The sequence below is a fragment of the Sceloporus occidentalis genome, unplaced genomic scaffold (genome assembly GCF_023333645.1).
Source record: "Sceloporus occidentalis isolate IW3139 unplaced genomic scaffold, rSceOcc1.0.p SCAF_3, whole genome shotgun sequence".
NCBI classification, from domain to species: domain Eukaryota; kingdom Metazoa; phylum Chordata; class Lepidosauria; order Squamata; family Phrynosomatidae; genus Sceloporus; species Sceloporus occidentalis.
Genome location: NW_028316983.1, coordinates 104,719,200 through 104,743,607, shown reverse-complemented (window position 1 = coordinate 104,743,607; position 24,408 = coordinate 104,719,200). Strand labels below are relative to the sequence as shown.

Below are 24,408 nucleotides of genomic sequence, written 5' to 3'. Positions count from 1 at the left end.
CCTGATTGTGGATTTGAACCCTGGTCTCTCGTCATCTTAATCTGACTCTGAAACCTCTACACCACCGTGGCTCTACATTTAGCCATATGTAAATATTGTATATACTCATGAATAAGTCTAGAAATTAAGGTCAAACCACTGACCCCAAAAAACTGAATCAGTGTATCCACGTGCCAATATAAGTACTGCACTTTAACTCTTATTAAAGAAAGGAACCATCCTCTGGTGAAAGGCAAGAGCGTAATCTGTCCGGGAAACATTGACCCTCCTCTACTCTTTCATCCATTCAGCCTTTAGTATCAGCACAGTTATGTGTGCTGAAATTTTGTAAGTTCTTTGACATCACTTTCCTTTGCTTTGTTCTTTACATCCGTTGTTACATGTTTTATCCTTGACTTATCCATGGATCGTATCAAAATCCAACTGCTCTTGACTTATACGTGAGGTCAATTTCTAGTCGAGTATCTACAACAGTTACTTTGGCTGTCTCTTTATTGACTTCTCTGCCAATATGAACCCTGCACTTAAAACCACAGGCAATCATTATTTTAGTTTTTAATTTCATTCTATAGTCAGAAGAATGGCTATGAATTTATGCTGGATGCTTTTAATACATCCTGTGTTTATGCATTTCAACAATGTTTAATAGTGTTTTACAGTGTTTAAATAGTTATATGTGTTTCAATCTATGTTGTAACCCACTTCGAGTCTTGGGGAGAGGCGGGTAAGTATTATTATTATTACAGTAAAATGTAAATTCTTTTGAAGAATATTGCTTACTTGTCCACCATACTGGCTTCCTCGTCCACCACCATACTGGCTGCTGCCACCATACTGGCTTCCTCGTCCACCACTATATTGACTGCTGCTACCATATTGGCTTCCTCGTCCACCACCATATTGGCTGCTGCCACCATACGGGCTTACTTGTCCACCACCATATTGGCTGCTACTACCAGACTGGCTTCCTCGTCCACCACCATATTGGCTGCTGCCACCATATGAGCTTCCTTCTCCACCACCATACTGGCTTCCTCGTCCACCACCATACTGGCTGCTGCCACCATACTGGCTGCTGCTACCATATTGGCTACCATGTCCACCACCATACTGGCTGCCTTGTCCACCATAAGAAGAACCCTGTTAGGAAAAAATGTTTTGGTAATCTTTTTTTTCCCTAGTCAGAAAGACAACTTGATAGAGCTAGGTTTTATTTTACCCTAATGATACTGCCTGAAAAACTTTGAATTCTCTAGTTTGCTTTTTATAAAAATACACATCTGGATGGTCACTATACAAAATTGGAGATTAAGTACATATTCAGTCTTTTCCAATTCTGGACAATGTATCGAATGGGAGCAAAGGCAGAGCATCATATAATCATAATTAATTTTATTTTAAAATGCAACAGAAGTTGTTTTCGGAAAGGGAACGATGAATGTGACTGAATTATATCAAGAAAATAGATTTATGAAGAGGTATAAACCACAAAGAGCAAGTTATATTGATTACTGAGGAAGAAAAACAAAATGCTTTTGAAATTTGCCAGCATTATAGATCTTATCATTGAACCGAAAAGTATGAAAAATGGAAGGGTTATACAAAATATGAGATGGCCTCCAAATAGCAGCTGTGTATACCCAGTCCAATGATAATGTGTCAATGCTAGATTTGTATCAATAACACTAAATGTTTTGAAGAACCTTCTAGCATAAGACATATCTTCAACATTAGTGCATAATATGTTATTAAACACTAAAACTAACAAAGCAGTGGTTGACATAACTGGTTTTATAAACAATTTGTTAATGATCCTCCTTAAATTTTTCTTCAATTCTTCTCCTTCCTGTTAGCACTGCCAACAAATGTTCAGCCCATACTATGCTTATGGCTCTCCTGCTAAGGGTCTGTCCCATATGCCAAAAACACAGAAGCCTAATACAGTGGGTAAAATGGCACAATATCAGCCTAGCTGCAGGCATCTAATGACTACAAGAAATTATATTAACACGATGCTTCAAAAGTTTGGGTGGAGAAACAGAATTAGCTACTCTAACGTTAGAGGGAATAGCAGCTCCAGAAAGAAGGTGATTCATAAAGACAAAAAAATCATGCGTGCCTAGATAAATTAATACAGCAGAGAATGAATACTTACAGAAAACCCGCCAGGGCAATAGCATCCACCCTGAAAAGAAAAGAGAAAACACATGTCATATTTCTTGACTGAAAGGAAATAATAATAAAAAAGCTGGCATCTTATCAGAATGTCTGATTTACGAAAGAATTTAGTTCAAATGAAAATCTGTTTTCCTTTGCTGATTAAGAATCATGGAATGTTATGTACTCCTAGTACCTAATAGTCAGCTCATGATTCTTCAAGATGCAGTTTCCTGTTTCAGATTTTTAGTGTCAATATTCTCCTTTTTCGCCCTCCAGTTTTAAATTATTTGTCATTTTATCTAGTACGGACAGCAAACATAAACTGGGAAGGGCTACAAAATGCTTTACTGTGCCTAGCGTTATAAGGTAAATAACAACACCAAGAGTAGGAAGTAGTAGTAAAAGTAGGCGAAGTAATATGTAGAAATATCTTTTAGCATCTTTGAGACTGACACAATTAAAGTTGAAGGAAAAGTCGAAAATCTCTCTACATACTGATTCAACAGACTAACACGGCTATATCTTGGAATTCTACCAGTAGAAGTAGTAGTAGCAGTAATTGTAATTGTATTTTTAGGAATGGTCAGCTTGTATCTGAACAAATGCAACTGATAGTGTAAGGAGGGAACACTTACCTGTCCACCAGGCTGTCTGCCTCCAGAGTATGATGAGCTCTATATTAGAAAAAGACATTTTTAAATGATCTGAATTACAGACCTATAACAACATGAGAGTTCATCAACAGAATTCAGAGGTTACAATATCAGATGTATGAGGAAAGATAGCTTACCGGCCCACTCTGTTGACTTCCTGAAGGGGAAGATGAATCCTGTAATTTAAAAGTGAAACCACAGGTGATTTGTATGCCTCTGAGCTTTTTGGTTGATAGACAGATTGAAGAGTAAGTTCATATCTATGTTTTAATTAAATAGACAAAATGCAAAAATGGACATTCAGATGGCCATTAAAAAGGATAGCCTGCACTGAAAAAAAGCACACACCCAAAGGTTTTGATGTGAAGTGACCCATCAATGAGGCTGGGATGGGGGATGTGTTGTTTTGCTAGCATAGCCAGCAGTGAAGCAAGATTCAAGTTATGTTCAAACAATACTTGGAGGGCAACATATTCCCCATTCCTGCTGCAGAATACACAGTGTGGAAAAGGTTAGATAAATGAATCAGCCATAATGAGCAGGGGAGAACCATAATAGCCTGTGCTCCAGTGACCAGTTGTTCACCAGCTTCACATCCCAGTAACCAAAAATGCTTCCAGCATAAACTAATTGGGAGAGCAGAATAAGTTTTGCAGCGGGCAGCTCACAAGCATGCAAGGAGTACACATTTCCATAGCCCACTCTTATTTTCTTATCTGTCTTTAAAATACTTGTCCCCATTAAAACTGAACTAGCCTTAGGAAAGCCTCTGCAGCTGTGTTCAGATAAATTATTTCTTTGGTTAAAAAAAAATCAACTTTCCCATGATGGCTATGAGCAGTAGATCTTAAACTACAATGGTAGCCTAATCCATATGCAATGCAATGAGGGAAGGAGATGTATGCTGGGGGTGGGGTGGGGAGCAGTTTCCCTAGATCAGTTTTTCATATCTTTGGGCTTTCCATTTGTCAAAATATGGTGTCCATTATGCTATCATGTGTTGATGGGAGTGCTAGCAAAAGATAAATGAAGAGTGTCTAACATATAGCAAGCTTGTTAAGATATGCTGATCTAGGTCTCGTCAGTGCCTGCACAGACCATCCCGGAATGTAGGTATGTGTTTACAGTGCCTTGAATACTATCATAGGACAAAGTCAGGATAGTTTGGTAATGCAATAAATAATATACAGTGGTCTTTGGTATCCACTGGGGTTTGGTTCCAAGACCCACCATGGATACCAAAATCCATACATGCTCAAGTTCCATTATATACCATGGTGTAGTAAAATGGTTTTCCTTATGTAAAATAGTAAAATCAGGGTTTGCTTTTTGGAATTTTAAAAAATATTTTCAAGCTGAACTTAAGGATAAAGAAGAATCAGTGGATATGGAGGGATGACTGTACAACAAATCTCTAAGATATGCAACTCTGAAAGAAGTGAAGTGCTCTTTCTGATGAGCTATTTTATTGGTGAAGCAAGCAAATAACATATCTCACCTTTGCTCTGCTCTAAAGCATTATAGTGAATCTTGGTATACAAGTCAAAACATTCTGAAGAAATAGCAGACTGACTTCCTCCTGAGAATCCTTGAACAGCTCTACACAAGGTATCAATTTCTGTGCTAACAGTATTTTTACCTTCCACCATGAAAATTTTTTAAATGTTAATTTCTTACCTGTCCACCAGTCTGACTGCCTTCTGGAGAAGTGGAGTTCTATAAACAAAATTAAAATTAAAAATGGATTGTTGTTTGTTTCTCCTCCTGTGCTTTTCAATACAACAATTTCTCATTTTCTCTTTCTCATTCTCTCTCTCTCTCTTTTGTGGCTTGGATTTCTTTTGAAAAAATAAAATATTTATGCCTTTGTCCAGCTAGGAGGCATAATTCTTACCTGTTCACCAGACTGACCACCGCCTGAGGAAGAGTTGTTCTGAAAAAAGATTAGGAATTGATTGTTTCTGTTCCAGATGTTTTATGGTGGGCTCTTTGTAGGGGAATCGGAGGATGTCCAACCCAATCCCAGTTTAGGGGCATTTATGTATAGGTGGAAGCTTTGACATGCCTTTCTTTAGCTGGGACCATTTGATACTACACCATTATAGCACTATAATTCTACTTTAACTACAGTGGCATCATCTTGTGGAATCCTGGGATTTGTAGTTTGGGGAGGCATTAAAGCTCTTTGGCTGAGAATTCTAAATGCCTTTCCCTAATGGCAAATCCCATGATTTCATGGAATGTAACCATGGCAGCAGAAGTGGAATCATACTACTATAATGGTGTAATGTGAAAGGGCCCCTGGACAAAAACCTGGCTGTTCACTGCCTTCCTGACCCAACTGTCATGCAGTGTGCAAACAGCAGTGGTCATAAAATCATTGTTCAACAATCATACATATGAGAGTAAACGGGAAACTGGATTTAGCATTCATTCATTTCCTCTTCCTTACTGAACTATGAAGTGGCATGGCTTCAGTACTATGCATGAGCAGACTTGACACTTATGCATAGGGAAGGTTACATTATAAACTGACACTTTAAACAAGTTTGAAACTAGTTGAATAGTGAGAGTAATGAAACCCCTTTTCCCCTTTCCCCAAATAATTCTTAGAAATGCAGTCTACTGTTAAAGTGACATTTTTTTTCTAAAACAGAGAAGTCCCTTTTCTTTGGAGAAGGAGTGTCATTCCATGGGTACCTTTGTTAAGAGATTTATTAGTTTTTTTTTAAAAGAAACTGAAACAAGTTGTAATTTCTACTGTGTACATAGAAGAGGAGTTTGGATAGCGAACTGTCATTTTTCATGGCAACTGGGAACACAATTTATTTTTCCATTTAATATGAAGATTTTTACAGTCCCGATTCCACCACAGGGGTTCAGCCTGTGTCATCTAAACTAGATATCGCAAGGTTGGGCGCAACCTGGGACATTTGGCCTCTACAGGCAACTCACAAAGAGACATAGGATTTCTTTCTGCAATGAAAGATGTATCTTTAGAAAGATAAGGGTGAAAGCAAAGGTATATTTTTCCATAGACATTACAGAACTAGTAGGGAAATCTGTTGTAAAGAAAAGGCATTTGTAACTTTTCACATCTAACAACATCCAGATGGCCACAAGTTCCCCAGTCTGTTGAAACACAAGGCTGATTTCCTCAAAAATGTGCATTCCCTAAAAATGACAGGATTGTTTTGGACATAAATAGACTTCCCTTATGCTCTCTCGGGCTGTCCAGGATTTAGGCAGTTTCTGAGCCTATAATTTGAGTCATAATCAGACCCAAATTTCCAGGTTTCTTCCATTTAAAGAAACCAACTAGTTTGTGTGCTTCCAGAGATATTAGGTCAATGTATTATAGGGTTTGTATTTTAAATAATGAGTTATTTAATTCTAATCAATGACCAAGTATATAGGCTTACATATATAAGATGACTTTTTTGTTTGCTTTCCATAGTAGTAGAATTCAAAGATATAGCCATGTTAGTCTGTAAAATCAATACATAGAGAGATCTGGTAGCACCTTTGAGACTAACTGAAAGAAAGAAGTTGGCAGCATGAGCTTTCCTAGACTTCCGTCTACTTCCTCAGATGCACCAATGCATATGAGGAAATACAGTGGAGCCTCGGGTTACGAAAGTAATCCGTTCCGCGGCCGCTTTCGTAACCCGAACGGCTTTCGCAAGCCGAATCCCCATAGCCGCTAATGGGGAAAAGCCGCGATTTGGTGTAAAATCGCGGCAAAAAGCACCAAAAGTTTTTTCGGGACCCGAAAAAACGTTCGTAACCCGGATCAATAATTTCCAATTGGATTTTTTCGGGTCCCGAAAAATTCGTAACCCGGGTATTTCGTATCCCGAGGTTCCACTGTAGACTGAAGTCTACAAAAGCTCATGCTGCCAATTTCTTTCTTTCAGTTAGTCTCAAAGGTGCTACCAGATCTCTCTACGTACTGACTTTTTTGTTTGCTTGTTTCATTGTTCTTGAGGTTGTTCACCCAAATGCATTCTGCATTTTACCTCTTAATTAAAATATATATGATTTTGTTACCATTTTGAAGCCTTAACTCCTTCTCCCCCTCACTCTTGCTTTCTTGCATTTTGTGCTGCCCTATTTTTCTCTTTTCAGTTTATAACCAGGAAATTGATATTAAATGTAGATTAGTCTGACCTCAGTTTCTAGGATCTAGTATTTGATTGCTGATTTGTATGTGCCCCAATGATTTTTTAACAGCTATGAAACTGAGCTGCAATCACATCTAACAATCAGGAAAACATGGATTTCTAAGATCAACAACAGGAGTTGTTTTCTTAGGTCATCTTCACACACACACACACAGAGAGAGAGAGAGAGAGAGAGAGAGAGAGTATATATAAATTCACACATAATCTTCAATTCACATTTTAAAGTGGACTAAATGCTGGGGCTGGGCTGGGCTGGGCTGTCATTCAAACTGAGAATACCCTCTAATTAAACCTCTGGGGGCCAGGAATCCATTAAAAAAAACTTCGTCCATGTTCATGTTTACAATACCACCTATAACATGAGATTTTACCTTTGCATACTGGCTGCCACCACCATATGATCCACCCTGTCCGTATTGGCTGCTGCCGCCATATGATCCACCCTACACAGATTTTTTTTTCAAAATTATATTTTGCTCTTAATATGAGATCTTTAACACATGAACAATCTTAACACTAAATCTGCCAGCTGGTGGATTACAATGGGGGTAAAAGCACATTCCTCCTAGCACAGAGACCCTTGGCTAAGGAAGGAACTCTAGTCAGTCCAAGGGGAGGATGGATCCAAAGTTGCTTCATCCTTCTGAAAAAGGCCCAAATCAGACACTACAGCTATGCTAATTTGGAATTGCTATAGCGAGTATATCCCCCCCCCCCACCATCCTACTTTCAAGAAGAGGGAGAAGTTAAAATAAGAGTATTTGCAATGCCTTTTGTTCAAGCCAACACAAGGTGGAAGAAAGTGAATGAGGTGGTTACTTCTCCTTGACCCCATTTAGGATAGTGCTGTAAGTTATTTACTCAATACCTCAGCAGAAAAGGTTATTCTATGTTTTCCAGCTCTTTGTGTATCATATATTACCACTCTCTACATTAAATGTTGTTGTTGTCGGCTGCCTTCAAGTCATTTCTGATTTACTGGACCCTAGGACGAGCCTATCATGGGGTTTTCTTGGCAAGATTTGTTCAGATAAGGTTTGCCATTGCCTTCCCCTGAGGCTGAGAGAGTGTAACTTGCCCAAGGTCACTCAGTTGGCTTCATGGCCAGGTTGAGAATTGAACCTTGGTCTCCAGAGTCATAGTCCTACAGTCAAATCACTATGCCAAGATAAGTTATACTATAAAAAGATTTTTTACCTGTCCATATTGGCTGTTGCCATATGATCCACTTTGGCCGCCCTATACAGAAAACAGTTATTAATTTACAAAAGACCTACTTTAGTATATTTGTATAAAACTGTTTTTTTTAGATCGAGAGACTGATTGATTGATTGATTGAATTTATAGCCCATCATTCTCCCAGCTCATGATTCAAGGCATAAGCATAGGCTTATTTTAATTTTATATTATGTGGATGGATCATGGACTGAGCAGGAGGAATGTCTCCCCTCACCATTTCACGGTTAACCCTCTCCTAATTCAATCAACAAGCCACCACTGGTTTATATTAGGAAATATTGATATGATATACATTTAAAGAGTTTTACCTGTCCATAATGGCTGCTGCTACCATATGATCCACCCTGTCCACCCTGCACAGAAACCACTTATTACTTCACAAATTATATGACTGAATTTTAAATTACTTTCTATATTTAAGAGCAGCATAAACTCAACACTTAACCTTTATTAATATTTTTCCATGTATATTGCTTATTGCTATGACATGTGGCACCTATTAATTATATAGTTTTAAATGTTTTACCTGGTCATAATGGCTACTGCTTCCATATGATCCACCCTAAACAGAAAACAATTGCTACTTTAAAAACATGTTGTGCCATAATACAATAATTTATCTGTTATCAAGTTAGGGACTGAACAGACAGGCCAAAATAAAGCTGCTTTGGGTCAATTTGGAGGTATGATTTTTAAATGCTGCATGTGTCCTAAGAGGCTGGAAGCTGTGTCAAAGCCACGCTCCAGCCCTATGGACTGGAGCGTGGCTTTGGCACAGCTTCTGGCCTCTTAAGATGCGTGTGTCATTTAAACAGCATACCTCCAAAGTGACCCGAAGCAGCTTTATTTTGGCCTGTCTGTTCAGGACCTTACTTTCTGTCTCTGAGAGCAAGATTATGCTTTAGTGATGGAAATAATATTTTAAAAACATTTGGAAACTAGTAAAAAAACACCATGTTTCTCAAGTGTTGGGAAACCCTGGTGAGATAAAACATGAACTGATGAGAATCTTTGCAGTTCACAACTTATTCTGTGCAAAATTTGTACAAGTGGGTTTTTTTGCACAAAACCCTGCACCAAGAATATTGTTTCCACACATAACTTAGTTTTTAAACTGAAAATGCTGTCTACAGAGCAAAAATGCTATTTTCTGTACAAAAAATGTGGCTTCTGCACATAAGTCCCAAACCGCAACTAGTCTTTGAAAACTGTATAGTTTTTATAGTGGTAAGAAAATTGCGAAAATTGTTACTTCCATTAAGAATTAAATTAGTTGAGAATTACTTCTGTAGAATAGGCATAAAGTTTTTACCGGTCCATGTTGGCTACTGCTCCCATAAGATCCACCCTGTGCAAAAAAAGTGAATAGTTAAAAACAACTGTTGCTGAAATAGCATACATCTCTTTAAAGCTACTTTCTGTATTTGCGAAAAGAATAAGTGTAATGTTTTTACCTGTCCATAGTGGCTGTCACCTCCATATGATCCACCCTGTTCAGAAAACAGTTATTGTTTAAAAAATATTGTTTGTTACCAAAATACACATTATCATAGTTTACATGTACCGTAGTTTTTTGCATCCAGCTGTTTTATACATTAAAGAACAGCAAGCAGCCCAAAATGTGTCTTTATTTCATTATATTTCTTTCTGTGCAAGTACAGAGTATATCATATACATACTTTTTTTAAAAAAAAAATTACCTGTCCATATTGGCCTCCATATGATCCACTTGGTCCACTCTGAACAAAAAAGATTAATTACTTTTAGAAGAAAGGGATTGTTTATTGTTGAAACAATATATTACCTTAGAACATCTGCATTAAGCCAGTTTCAATATTCAAGAACAGAGATTACCACAACACTTATTTTATTTTATTGTATATATCTCAGTGTTTCAGTGCAGGCCTTCCCATGAGCAGAGTATGTCCCACGCAAAGCAAGAAGGCTGGCAAACTGTGGGCTTCTGCAGCCAAGAGGGCACCCAGTGAATTAGCAGATGGGCTCCAGAGATCCTGTTATCCCTGCCATGGAGGATGACACAGCATGGTAGTGTCTGCCAATGGTCCACAAAGCAGCTGTTCACCCTATCCATCACTCTAATGGTGATCAGAGCTTCTTGGAGCAACCATCATTGCTCTGAGGAGCACCGCCAATTTGGATGGCCATGGCAATGGGGACAGCTGGCCCAGCCCAAATGCCTTGCTGGTGTGCATTCCTGGGAGATATAGCCACAGAGATAGAAATCTTAAAATAAATAAATATTGATAATAAGCTACTTTCTATCCTTAAGAGGAACTGAACAATAATATAAATTAATTTTACTTTTATATCCAGCATACAGATTTTAACAATAGCGGGTATTAGTTTAAGTATTAGAAGAATTTTTACCTGTCCGTACTGGCTGCTGCCATATGATCCACCCTGTGTGCCCTATAAAGAAAATAATGGTTACTTAAAAAGAGATTGTTGCTGAAATACATATTAATCTTACGCATGCTCACTGCATTTGTGTCCTCATGCTGGATGAGAAATAAGAGAAATAAGAAGATTTTGTGTCTTCCTTTGACTGTTTTTGCATGCTTTGAAATATCTCTAAACTACCTACCAATACACCATTCAAAATTTAATCATCAATCTAAATCATTAAAAAAAAATCAACCAGAGAATTTAAATACACAGCCTAATGAAAATAAAAGCAAGTAACAGAAGCAATAACATAACAATTCAAAGCTTTAATGAATGAAACCAACTTCTCATCACTACTGTTCAAATCCCAACACCAGGTGAATTCATCAGTGAAGACAAGGGTGCTGAAACAGACTGTATATTTCATGCAGGCAGAAAAGAGAGAAAGCATGCATTCAAATATTCCAGTCTTAAGTAGCATTTTGAATAGTGTCCAGATATACCTAGGCCTCATCTGCACTGGCCAGGATACTCCAGGGCAGCCCAGAGTATCCTAGCCCCAGAGCTACTCCAGCCTTCCCACATTACCTGGCCTTTTTGTTCTGGTCTATGACCATAATAAAAATTTATTCTTATTCTACCTGACCCTTATTCCTGCATCAAGGTGACTGTCTGCACACATGTCCTTCAGAGCCACCTGGTGCAGGGACACAGCCAAGAGGGGGGTCCGTGGGGTCTGGATCCCCCTTTCCGTTAGATACAATGAATGGCGTGCGCCACCATGCCCAAGACCCATTATAATGGTGGCACTTAGTCTGGACCCCCCTTCCCAAAATCCTGGCTACGTACCTGCCTGGTGTATCTACCACTGCCACAAGTTGCTCACTTCTGAGGTCATAGTGAGGCACCCGCCAACAATCACATGGCTGGGCATCTCATTCTGACTTCAGAACAAGCTACTGGAAGGCTCCAGATCTTCCCAGAAATCCAGATTGAGAGGTAATTTTTTTAAAATTTGTGTTAAGGGTGTTATACTCCAGTTCTGATGCTAAATGTGCCAAACGTCCTGACTATTCACATGAGAACTGGGGTTTGGACTGTGCATCATCTGAACAGGATGCTGCCAGAATGGAGGGGATGGGCCTTTTGTCCCTTACAGACCAAGATGATAAGTAACTAGAGCAGATTTTTGTTTTAAAACTGTCAAAATGTGTTCAGACCAGTGTCAGGATTCTGCATCTGCACTGCAAAAATAATCTAGGTTGACACCACTTTAACTGCTATGGAATCCTGGGAATTTTAGTTTTGTGAGACATTTAGTCTTCTCTGTCAGAGAGTTTTGATGCCACAACAAACAACAGTTCCCAGAATACCATAGCATTGAGCCATAGCAGTTAAAATGGTGTCCACCCGGATTATCTCTGCAATGCGGATGCAGCCTTAATCCGAATAGAATTTTCCAAAGATACTTTAAAAGGTATATAACACATTGCAGTAGTCTAGCCTGAATATTATCAGAAAGACAATATAGTATACTAGATAGGAAGGGTAGGGGAACTTTCTGCCATCCAGATAGATGTTGATGCACTATTACTGTCAGCAGGGCTCACCATGCTCAGACTAGTTAAGGTTAATGGGGATTACAGGTTAGTAGCATTTCATGCGGGACACATTCCACAGCCCTGCTACACCTAGTTCAGACAAAATATACATTAAAGTGATTTTTACCTGTCCATAGGGCCTGCCACCACCATATGATCCACCACCCTATTAAAAAATATTTATTATTATTATTATTATTATTATTATTGTTGTTGTTGTTGTAAAAACAGTTGATTTTGGTAGAGTTTGGAAAAAGAAACTTGTTCCCACTACATACTACAATGTTTGAAAGGTAGCCCATTCCCATTACTTGTTACAAAGCTGACAAAATAGCTTATTACTTATTGCACTGCTTGTTACTTTTCTATTTCCTTAATTTTTTTTGAGAAAGAATACCTTCAGATTATAAGAGAATGGCACAAAATGTGAAAAATACCTATCAAAATGTCTCCAAAATGTGGGTTAATTGTAGAAACTAATTTCTACAGTAAAGTAACTGTGCTTTTATTAACCAATTATTAGTTTCTTAATTATGTTACTTTTAAAATGTAAAACTGTTTCCCCATTACTACCTCCCAGTAACTATTTGCAGCTAACTGCATTACTTGTGATTCATTAGTTCCAGGTAATTACAAAAAATGACTGTAGCTGAAACACCAAATTATCTGCATTACAGTATTTTCCACACTCAGAAACAGAGTAAACATAGAACGCACATTCGCCCCTCTCTCTACATACTTTTCTACTACAATCTGTACTTCTATCATTTCTTCCAATTTTCCCTGGCTTCTTACAACAAGGTCAAATCGGTGAAAAAATTTGGTGATTTCAGCTGGTAAATAAAACAGGAGCACTCATACAGAATGTAGGGACTTCTACATTCAGTGATGGCAGGTTGGGATGGTCCATAGCAGTAGGCTTGGCTGGCCACTTGCGGCTGTACCATCGCTACCCTTACCAAAACAGTCAGAGAATATAGCTGCAGTTGGGATTACTTTTGGGGAGGAATATATGCCATGAGATTTAAAAAAAAAAAAAAAACACTCTCCCTATACATGGGGAGGTTTTAAGTTCCAGGAATGTTTTGAAAGATTTTGGGATTTAGGAATGTAGGAAAGCTGTCACTTTCCAGTCTCACTGTCCAGAAAGCACTGTATATAGTGAGAAAATACTGAGACCCAAACACTACAGTGATATTCAGTAGGGCAGAGAGAGATTTACAGAGGCTACAAAAGTGAGGACTAGTGTCTTTGGCCCATACTTCCAGAAAATTTCTTCTAGACCCTATAAGGATTCAGTTCTACATTGGTTCAAGCCCTGAGTAGAAGAGTTCATATAATACTAGGAACTAGGTCCTCACACTAAAAGAACCTTACCTGTCCAGAATGAGAACTACCACCATACGATCCACCCTGTGCACAAAGCAGACAAAAATATTACACAGACACATACACACACATTTGAAATGCTACATTGCTGTATTATTTTGGCATTGCTAACAGTTCTGTATTTAGGAGTTGAATTAAGTTTAATTTAATGTGCTACATTCTGTATGTACATGGTATGCATGTGTGTGTGTGTACATGCATGTCTGCATGTGTGTGTGCAAGCTTGCTCTTGTGTATAGATATAGATATTAAATATATACTATAAAATAATTTTTACCTGTCCATATTGGCTTCCTCCACCATATGAACCATCCTGTGCAGAAAAGAGTTATTAATTAGAAAAGGATTATTGTATGTCTGCATTAAACTCTGTTCCACATTGAAGAACATACAAATCAACTTTTTCTGTACTCAGTATTAAACTATTTTCTAAGCCCCAAAGAAAAAATAAACAGAACATACAGAAAAGATTTATAAACATAGTAGATATAAAAACTGCTTATTGACTGTCACTATCAGATCCACTGTATCCATGCAGTACAGACAACTGAGGACCTGAGTCCCACACGACACAATAATACTGAGATTTCTGGCCTCTCCCTCCCGTAATTCTCTGTGGCAATGATGAGATACTTTGGAGCATTTTATAGCTCTTGGGACAATTTTTTGGGATGCTCCTTTTCACACTAGATTCTTCTCTCTCACAAGTACAAGTCCAGCACCAGATACAACCCTTATAATTTGAAGCAGGCATTGCCTCAGTATAGGTGCAATAAGCAACTGTCTTTGTTCATCCATCATAAATATGAATAAAATTTATTATTATAGCTCATTATTAAGAATAGCTAGGATGCCTTTTTGTTTTTCCAATGGCATCCATTTGGATGATTTAAAAAAAATTGGTAGGCTTTTGAAATTGACTGAGTTAAAGTGACTGTTATCAGCTGGGCCTCGTACTTTTCTAAGGATTTTGAAAAAAGTGTTTTTAGTTGTCTCGGATTAGGCTTTTAGCTTAGCTATGTTTTGATACTCACCCTTGTTTTGGGTCTTATTTATATTATTGCTTTATTTAATATTATTTGGAACCACTTTGAGCACCATTTTTGGGAGAAATGCAGGATATAAATCCAAATAAACTATCAAATAAATAAATATTAGTACTCTATATGGCTGTTATATACTGAATTTGTATACTATATATTAACATTTCTTACCTGTCCATATGAGCTGCCACCATATGATCCCTGTAGAGAAAATAATCATTATTTTTTAAATATCCATCAATGAATCTCTCCTAAGTCACATTTTATGTTTAAGTGCATAACAAGCCTTAAAATGTGTATTTTGCTATGTCTCTTTATACTGGATTTTACTGCTGTTTACATGTTACCAGCCTCCAGCATCTTTCAGAAAGACACCTTTTTCATAGCACCCTCTTTAGCTGAGGTGTTACAAAGAAGGTGACATTTTAGGGTGTGTGGTAGTTGGCTGAGTGTGTGTTCCCTCTTCTGGAATTCTTAGAATTCAAGTCAATTTTAAAAGATTATAAGTAACAAACAAACAAATAAATGTATAAAAGTACTTTATTTTTAAAATTGTTTTTACCTGTCCATATTGGCTGCCGCCACCATAATATCCACCCTGCAATGAAAAATTATTTGTTTCAAAACAAATTTTATCAGTGAGGCACTAAGATGCTTTAATGCTATGTTGCCTTAATATGTCTATATTTTAAAAACTTTATTAAATCAGAAGGCAAAAGAAGAATAAGCATTTTATTTTTCTCACTCCAAATATATGATATGTTTTTTAAAAAATTGTACCTGTCCATAGTGGCCGGCACCGCCAGATGATCCCCCCTGCAAAATAATAATAATAATAATAATAATAATAATAATAATAATATCTTGATACTACATTCAAGTTGTTATGGCTGAAATATATTTTGTATTTCATAATATTTTAGTTGAAGACACATGTAAATACAGTGTCATCTTATATATGTATCTATTCAGAAGTGAGAGCTGTTGAATTCAGTAGATTTACATCCAGATAAATGTGCTAGAAGATTGCAGCCTAAGTGATTTGCGGAACAATGCCAAAGTATTCTTTTAATGCCAATATAAATTACTAAGGTAGTGAGTTGGGCCTCTGCCACTAGGTAGATGGATCTAGGGTCCTTGTTAGCACATTGGCCAAATGTTTAAAGTTGTCTAGTATTACAAATTTGTATCAGTGACATTTTAAATTACCTTTTGCATTGGTTTGGCTATTTGAGGCTCCAGAAAGATATAAAAGCTTGAAACAAACTCGGGGAGAGAATTTTCTTCTGTCAGTAATATGCTTGCACAGTTCTGAAAGCTCCTGGGAGAAAATGGGTCATGTTTGTGCACTTTCATTTTGTTTGTTTGTTTGTTTCTGCACTATATAATCCTTGGGAGTCCATCATCCATCAGTCTTTCCCTAGCCCAGGTTTCCTATATTGCCATCGCTGAGGATTTTATTCATTAATTGGGGACAGACTAAGTAGAATTTGTTGTTTAGGTGCCCACTTTTAACATTGGCTATGAGGGGATGCTGGACACTATCAGCAAAAAAGCTGGAATGTTTCTCTGCCATGCATCATCTGCTGCATCATTTACCACCAATTAAACTTATAATAGTAACATGTGTCAGTGTTCAATACCAAAAGAATTTTGGGGAAGCTGGAACTTCACACAGTTCCGGAACAGAACAAATTATATGTTTGTGTGTGTGTGTGTATCATTTTTTAAAAAAGAAAAATTTTACCTGTCCATATTGGCTGCTACTGCCATATGACCCTCTCTGCCCACCCTGTGTAAAAAGACAGTTATTAATCTAAAAGAAATCTATTAATGAATATATTTCTTTTAGTTTTATGTTTCTGTGTTTATTATATTGCAGTGGCATTCCCACACCACCTGGTGCAGGGGGTGGGACTTCTGGGGGGCAGGACTTCCAGCAGGGACATAGCCAAGGGGGGTGTCTGTGGGGTCCGGATCCCCCCTTCCGTTAGATACAATGAATGGTGCATGCTGCCGCACTGCCGCACCCAAGCCCCATTATAATGATGGCACTTAGTCTGGACCTCTCCTTCCCAAAATCCTGGCTACGTCCCTGCTTCCAGTGTGGTTTCCAGGGAGGGGGAGCACACAGGAGCACCTGAGCAGGCCAGAGGGGCACCCGTGTGGCACCTACATAGCCCCAAGGAGCACCCGCACAGCCCACAGAAGCTCCTGCAGAGGGTGAAGCAGCACCTACGGGAGGCAAGGAGCCGACTGGGTATCCCCCCCTCCTTTTGGGGTATTACCCGGTGCACCCTGCACCTCCCCCCCTCGTGACGCTACTGCTATATTGTGCTCTGACATAGATTAATACAGGTTAATAAAGGTGTCAACATCTCAGCCATCCATGTAAATGCTTTGGTTTTTGGAGGATTTTGGAAATCCAGAGAAGGGTGGCTCAATGTGTAACGTGTAAAGTATATGAAAAGTATTTTTACCTGTCCGTATTGGCTGCCGCTGAATCCACCTTGTCCACCCTGTATAGGAAAGAATTATTACTTGGGTAAAAAAAGATTGTTGCTAAATGCTAAATAATACCTGAGTTGCAGGAAAATGCTGATTACTTTAAAATATCAAAAATAACATTCTCTTTTAATTTAGGAACAGGCAGAAGCATAAAATTTATCTTTCTGCATTTCTGTGTCATATATACTGTAAGATATTTTAGACATAGATCTGGAAACCATGCCCTCTGAGGAGTGTCTTAGGGAGATGGGTATATGTTTAGCCTGGAGAAGTGAAGGCAGGGGTTGGACTAAATGGCCCTTGGGATCCCTTCCAACTTTTTAATTTTGCTCCCACAAAGCTCTTCAAAGCTGCTGAGATGCTGAATTTAAGGGATCAGCAGCAAGTACAATTATAACGGAAGTTCCACCCAGCACTTAGTTCAGGAGTGTATTAACTGAGAATGCCATTTCCCACGGCTAAAACCTTTCTATAATATCTCACAAGAAAATACCATTCAATAAAATTTCTTCCTTGTAAGAAAGGAAGGACACATAATTTCCTGTTCAATGGGGTTGAGGAGTTTATGTTTATTTTTATTGTGTCTTTCTTTTGTGTCGTAAAAGTTTTATTTTGCTTTAAAAGAAAGGGCTCCATAGCAGGATGGGAGGATATCATTAATGTAACTTCCACTCCTGCAGGAAGAGAACACACCTACACAAAATAATAAAAGTCATTGTAATACAATCTGGATTTAAACATCCTAAATTATCCTGCATTTAATCACTGGATAGAATTAATTAGCATTGTGTGGATCACTGTAAGTCTTACTACAAATTTTTCAATGGTATAGATTCCATCCAATCCTGTCAACAAAGTGTGTGTAGAGCTACATGGGCAAGTAGATCTCTTTCTATTGATGGGCATCAATTGTGGTTCCACAGGATTCAAATTTATAGTCACAGTAATTTAATTCTACTAATGTTTAAAATGCTCATATTTAGTATTTGATATACATGTGATCTCTCCATTTGTTTTACACAGATACAGGCAGATATGTGGAATAAGTCAAGATGTGCTTAAGGCCTAACATTGAATGCATCTACGCTGTAGAAATAATGCAATCTGACACCACTTTAACTGCCATGGCTTCATCCTACTTGTGAGGCACTAGCAGAAAGCCAGTGTGGTTTGAATGTTCGACTATGACTCTGGAGACCAGCACAATTCACAAAACTACAAATCCCAGAATTCTACAGAATGGAACCATGACAGTTAAAGTGGTGTCAAAATGCATTATTTCTACAGTACAGATAAAACCCAAGGTCCAATTTAGGTCTATTTGTATAACAGCCTGGTTGTCAAATGTAAGTTCAATTATTTCCTTTTGCTTCCTTCAAGGGATCTCATTAAATGAAAAAATCAGCCAATGGCAGGGTGAATAGATATCATGTGAATCAATATGACAACAATGCTAAAGTTCAGATCAGAGAAAACAATCAATACATTACTAGTAAGTAATAATAGTTACCTGTGCACCAGGGCAAACACATTCTCCCTGTAAAAATATCAAGGGTTAGTTTGATCTTTATGGTAAAAAATCAGATAAAATGCATATGCTTTTCACACAATTTTTAATGGTTTTTCCCCCTTCATCTTGAGAGATTTCCCTGAATTACTCTTCTCTGGGAAAAAGTGAAAAGGGGCCAGGAGTTAAGCATGAAGTTCAAGAAGGAAGGAAAGACCAAGAATTTGAAAAGAGTAACAGAAACAGAAGCATCTTTGCTCCCCCTTGAAAATCAAATTGACAACTTGCTTACCCGGTTATTTGCAAATGCCATATGTGATCCATCCTGTAAAGAATAAAGGAAGGGTATTTTTTTTATAAAATCAATCATCTTTTCAAAACAGGACTGATGCAAAATTGTGAAAATTTCTTCAGGAACAATATTTCAGTCTTTATCCAATTGTATCAGGAACTGTTTAGCTCTATGTCTGTCTCTTTTTCTGTGTGTTTTAATTATTCCATCCCATCAAGCTACAGTATTCAGAGAAGATTTTTTAATTAGACATTCTTTGAATTTAGAAGCATTTTGGATTGGTAAATTATTATCTCATCATTGTGAACAGCAGTACCATATGGAAATACGCAGAATGAAGTTGGAAAATCATATTTCACTGCTGCCTACTTTTTAAAGAGGCAGTGCACAGAGAAAGCTAGCACACCAAGGAGAATGCTAGGCTACAACCCTCAGCAAAGAAAAAGAAAATTCCAGTACCCATTTTACAGGGCCAATAATAAACAATAATAAATAAATATTGAGAAAGTATATATAGGCCTTCCTGTTGAAGTGACTTCTGCATGACTCAAGATTTTATGTTATAATCCAGATAATCTCATTTGAAAGTTGTCAGTCCTTATGGCTATAGGAATAATTTTGGGATGGTAATGTGTGATATACCCCATATGCACAGGGAATACACTCCTAGATTTTCCATGGAAATGTAAGACCATGGATAATGGTGAATCCTATTGAATGTCTTTTGGAAGACGTTGACCATAGAGGTGCACTGGAGGACCCAGAGATTCCTATATAAAACACTTCAGAGCTTATCACATGAACTTTAAAAGCATTTCAAGCCTCCCGGGCTGGAGCTGGGACACGAGATGGAGGTGAGGATTATCACATGCTAAATCGCTGCCTAATCGCACCCACCATCAGCCTGGGTCCAAGCCAGGTCCCAGCTGCACTCCGCCAGCACTTTTTAGAAATCGGAAGCTTTCCAACTTCTAAAAAGTGCGGGTGGAGCACAGCTGGAATCTGGGCTGATGGCAGGCGGCTATTAGGTGGCAATTTAGCATGCAATAATCCCCGCCTACATCCCATGTCCCAGCTCCAGCCCGGGAGGCTTGAAATGCTTTTAAAGTTTATGTGATAAGCTCTGAAGTGTTTTATATAGGAATCTCTGGGCCTTTCACCAGGGCATGGTTCCCTTTTTGATAAGAGTTAAAGTACAGTATTTACATTGACCCAGGTTTTTTGGGTCAATTTTTTGACTAAAATTTCTAGACTTATACATGAGTATATACAGGATGTATTTTACAAATACTCTTGGGTTAGAGCTAGTTAAAGGAGCATCTTGCCAAAATCTTGCTACATCAGGAAAATTCTTACCTCTGTATGATAGTTCCCATTAGGAGCAAGGTTTTCACCCTGTAGAAAGCAGTACCACATTATGTCAATGAAAATGAAAACCATTCAGAGAATTTTCTCTGCCTTACAGAGAGAAGAAGCCATATAGAATCAAAGCAACATTCTCTACAGATTAGTTTTGAATCAGATATTTTTCCCCCTTGTATTTGTTTTGGTGCGAAAATAATACTTTTGAATGGAAAATAATGTATTTGTGTAAAATACATTGTCTTCCATGTAAACACATTGGACTTTATGTAAACAATTTTTTTTCACAAAAGCTCCTGAAATTAAAAAAAAAATGTTTAAAAATTGCAAACAAACTCTTTCAATCTTGCACTGCAGTGAGAAACATTTTGAAATCATTTGCTTGCATATTAAATAATAAAATAAGTGGAGATTGGCATTCCTAGTCTTTGTGTGGATGCCATGTGCCCTCAAGATACATATTTTGAGCAATACAGATCAGGCTGTCTTTGAGCACATGCCTAGTCCAAGAATATATACTCAGTGCTGTTACCCATATATCCACTCCTGGCTTCTCCAGACCCAGCTCTCTGTAACAGGAGTAAGGAACCTGTAGCCCTCCAGATCTTTTGGTCTATAACTCTTGTTGACTCTGTTCAGTATAGTTAACGTTTAGGAATTGTGGAAATCAAAGTCTAAGCCATCTAGAGAGCCAAAGGTTCTTTCCCTGTTAGTTCCAACTTTATCAAGTCCCAAATCTTGGTTATCAGTTCTGCATAAAGTGGTGTCCTGATAGCCTTAATGATGCATATAGGAGAGAACCTGAATTGGGAGGGTCATATATCCTCTGCAGAGTATATATGTCACTGCTGGTTGCATAACAGAAATTAAGAGATACAGATTAATAAAGTGATTTTAACTAAGAATACATCCAGTTAAGATGTAGTTTCAGTGCCTCTGTTCTGGTAAATATGTTGGAGTAAAGACTCTAAATAAAATGGAATGGATGTCCTTACCTCTCTATAGACATTAATACTTCCTGCAGTAGAAGTTTCATTCTGTAACAAAGCCAGACATTTCAGAAAATCAAGTTCATTTCCTTGTATGAGTGATATGCTGAATAAATAATGAGGTTGAAAGGAAGAACATTTCTCCATTGACTCAATTTGAAAGCAATAAAGATGAATCATGCAGCAGGAAAGTGATGTTTTAAAATAAATAGATTTTTTTTGGCTGAAATCTATATCCATTGTTGCTGGAAGAATATAGCTGCATGGATTGGTGTTTACCAAATATACTGCATTCATAAATCTTTATTTATTTTTGTTAATGCGTATATGCTGTCCCTTAACATTTTGGCATGTCTGGTTTTGCTAACCATTCTGGCTATTGTAGTTAGAGCTGGTCAAAGCTCTTTCTACCAGATGAAGGGATGGTGAGATTCTCCCTCTCTACTTCAGTTTCCTGCTCTGTCCCCTAAAGTTCTACTCCCTCCGGAGTAGGTTTTGAGCTCTGCAGATGGCTACTGGTGTAGGAGAAGAAAGTATTGATCCTACCACAAAGTAGCATTGGATTTAGACCTAAATATATGTGTCCTGGCTCTTTAAACCTTAATTCAGGAAATTAGACCTGACTTCCCCCTCTATGAAAGTTCAGGCAAAAGAAAAAAGATCTCAATAGCATGGAAACCTGATTTCTGTCATGCCTGAAGATTTATCTTCTCACCAATAACCAAGTAGGATGAGATACAATTTTATGCTTCTTTAACTGTAAAGCAATTTCCCAGCAAAAGTCTGCAGGGTACTGAAATTTCTGAAATTACAACCACATCTCATTGGCTTTGCCTATTTCATTTTTCTGGGAGTTCACCCCACCGAGGGAATCATTGTATAAGCTGGGTACAACTATTCATACGCATTTAAGAAACATGGTTGGTTTAAACTATTCAACATATTTAAGCAATAAACCTGCACATTTTTCTTGACTTTTCAGAGCTATTCGGCTTGGGAACAAACCTTGCATGGTACCAATGAAAGTTTCCCTCCTGCAGTAAATAGCAGGGATGTATGTGTGTGTGTATGTGTGTGTGTGATGGATTTTCATTGAGACTACAGCAGGAAGGAATGGGTTAACCCTATTATCCCATGCTACAGTCTTAATGCTGTTCACACTCAACTCCACCCGCCAAATAAATTATTTAGAGCAGGAGAAGGAATTGCCTGGCCTCTAGAAGAAGAACTACAATTCCCAGAATTCTTCATCACTCGTTATGTTGTCTAAGACTGGTGGGAGTTTTAGTTCAACAATTTTGTTCAACAAACAATTCCCACATGTGACTGAGAACATTTGACTGAGAGCAGTGCCAGTAATGCATTTAGTGCCCCATGTAGTTTGGTTCCAAGTAGCTGAGAGACAAAAGGCCTGAATTGATGACGCTTTGATTGACTGATGAAGCTTTGGTTGATTTCTAGTAATTTGTGCCTTTTCCCCACTATATCATAGATTTCCTTGTAGACCTACATCTCCGGCTACTACTGCCATACTCCAGAATTAATGCAGTTGTGACACTGTTTTAACAATCATGACTCCATCTTATGAAATCCTGGAATCTGTATTTTGTTGTGGCTCCAGAACTCTCTGACAGAGAAGGTTAAATAGCTTACAAAACTGTAACTTTTTAAAAGTTTTGACTTTAAAAAGTTTACAAGACAATTAGAAGCGCTTTCTATTCCACAGCATTGGGCCATGGCAGTTACAGTGGTATCAAACTACATTCATTCTAGTTTGTGGCAGCAGCAGCCTTAAGTAGCAAAAACATCATACCTAAATATTAAACAGAGCTCACTATTGGATGATTAAGACAACAGCAATGCCACAAATACTCAGGGTCAAAATGAAGACAATGATTTTGTACAGTGCTTACTTTTTCACTTCGAATTGCTCTGATTAGAGCACGAATCTGTAGGAAAGCAAAAGAAAAGTCAGTCTCTTGCTATGATTTAAACAAACCCCCAAATCCCACAAATAAATATGTATAATACCAAGGAGCCCTTTGGCCTGTGTGTAAAACATTATGACAAAGATGAGGAATGAAGGAGTAATTTCGTGGCACTTTTTAAAGAATCTTTTAGAATTAGTTTTGGACCAAAGGTAAGGTATAAATAAAGAAAACAAAAATATCAACTCACTTTCTGAGATACATTGATGGAGTACAATATTCAGAGTTCAAGTAATTACTGAATGAATGGGGTTAAGGCTGTACCGTACTGCAAAATTAATGCAGTTTGACATAGCTTTAACTGTCATGGCTCTATCCTATGTAACCCTGCGATTTTTAGTTTGTTGTGGCATCAAAGCTTTCTAATAAAGTAGACTAAATGGCTTACAGAACTACAAATTCCATAGCACTGATCAGTAGCAGTTAAAGCAATGTTAAACTACACTAATTCCACTGCAATGGTGCAGTCAAAGTGAACTGAAAACCCATGAAAGGTGAAAATAAAATAAAATGAATGTTAAAGCTGCCACAAGGCTCCTCCACTCTTCCCATCCTTCTTTTTATACTGAGACTAGTATGTACTTACTATTGCTATCACTATTGCCTATCTCTTTAAAAATATTAACCTTGCTAGAAGATCACAGATATAACCTCCAAGTTAAACTTCTTGTTTGATACAAACATACTTCTGGAACTGTGCAGTCTTGGGCCATACTACTTCCACTATAGAACCACAAGGATATTGAGGTCACTTGTTCACCTGAGCTATTGCCCAAAGGCCAGTGGAAAATCTTGCAGGGACAGGCTCTTAATTGTGTCAGATATATGGTTCATCATGCACCAACAACTACTGGGAGCCCAGTAAAGAAGTGGCAATCATATATGAAGTAGTTTCTTAAGAATAACCACAATGTACCCCCTAAATTATAAACCGAACAATAAGCAATCAGAAATGGTTGTGCTGTAAAGGCAATTCTTTGGGGCTCAAATAATATTACAGCAGGGGTGGGGAACCTTAAATCTTGGTGGTGAATCTGGAGGTTCTCCAATGAGAATTGAATTCTCCTGAGCTTCCCCACATGGCCAC

General features: G+C 37.9%; 1 protein-coding gene across 6 annotated transcripts in view; it reads right to left on the bottom strand.

Moving 5' to 3' along the window:
• LOC149316523 (uncharacterized) overlaps positions 1–24,408 on the bottom strand; it is a 69,546-nt gene that overhangs the window by 5,941 nt on the left and 39,197 nt on the right. For 4 of the 6 annotated variants that reach the window (XM_089515737.1, XM_089515743.1, XM_089515739.1 and 1 more), the window contains 27 exons: positions 23,247–23,282; positions 21,340–21,381; positions 20,339–20,377; positions 18,983–19,015; positions 18,694–18,720; positions 17,156–17,194; positions 16,423–16,467; positions 15,456–15,491; positions 15,238–15,273; positions 14,847–14,876; positions 13,910–13,945; positions 13,621–13,656; positions 12,371–12,409; positions 10,625–10,666; positions 9,937–9,975; positions 9,691–9,726; positions 9,549–9,584; positions 8,763–8,798; positions 8,545–8,589; positions 8,195–8,236; positions 7,369–7,440; positions 4,708–4,746; positions 4,491–4,529; positions 2,951–2,989; positions 2,796–2,834; positions 2,156–2,185; positions 781–1,140 (listed from right to left, as the gene is read on the bottom strand). In XM_089515737.1, coding sequence (XP_089371863.1) covers positions 781–1,140; positions 2,156–2,185; positions 2,796–2,834; positions 2,951–2,989; positions 4,491–4,529; positions 4,708–4,746; positions 7,369–7,440; positions 8,195–8,236; positions 8,545–8,589; positions 8,763–8,798; positions 9,549–9,584; positions 9,691–9,726; positions 9,937–9,975; positions 10,625–10,666; positions 12,371–12,409; positions 13,621–13,656; positions 13,910–13,945; positions 14,847–14,876; positions 15,238–15,273; positions 15,456–15,491; positions 16,423–16,467; positions 17,156–17,194; positions 18,694–18,720; positions 18,983–19,015; positions 20,339–20,377; positions 21,340–21,381; positions 23,247–23,282 — 1,368 coding nt within the window. The remainder of the gene's footprint in view (positions 1–780; positions 1,141–2,155; positions 2,186–2,795; positions 2,835–2,950; positions 2,990–4,490; positions 4,530–4,707; positions 4,747–7,368; positions 7,441–8,194; positions 8,237–8,544; positions 8,590–8,762; positions 8,799–9,548; positions 9,585–9,690; positions 9,727–9,936; positions 9,976–10,624; positions 10,667–12,370; positions 12,410–13,620; positions 13,657–13,909; positions 13,946–14,846; positions 14,877–15,237; positions 15,274–15,455; positions 15,492–16,422; positions 16,468–17,155; positions 17,195–18,693; positions 18,721–18,982; positions 19,016–20,338; positions 20,378–21,339; positions 21,382–23,246; positions 23,283–24,408) is intronic. The other 2 variants (XM_089515740.1, XM_089515742.1) reach the window with 2 other exon arrangements.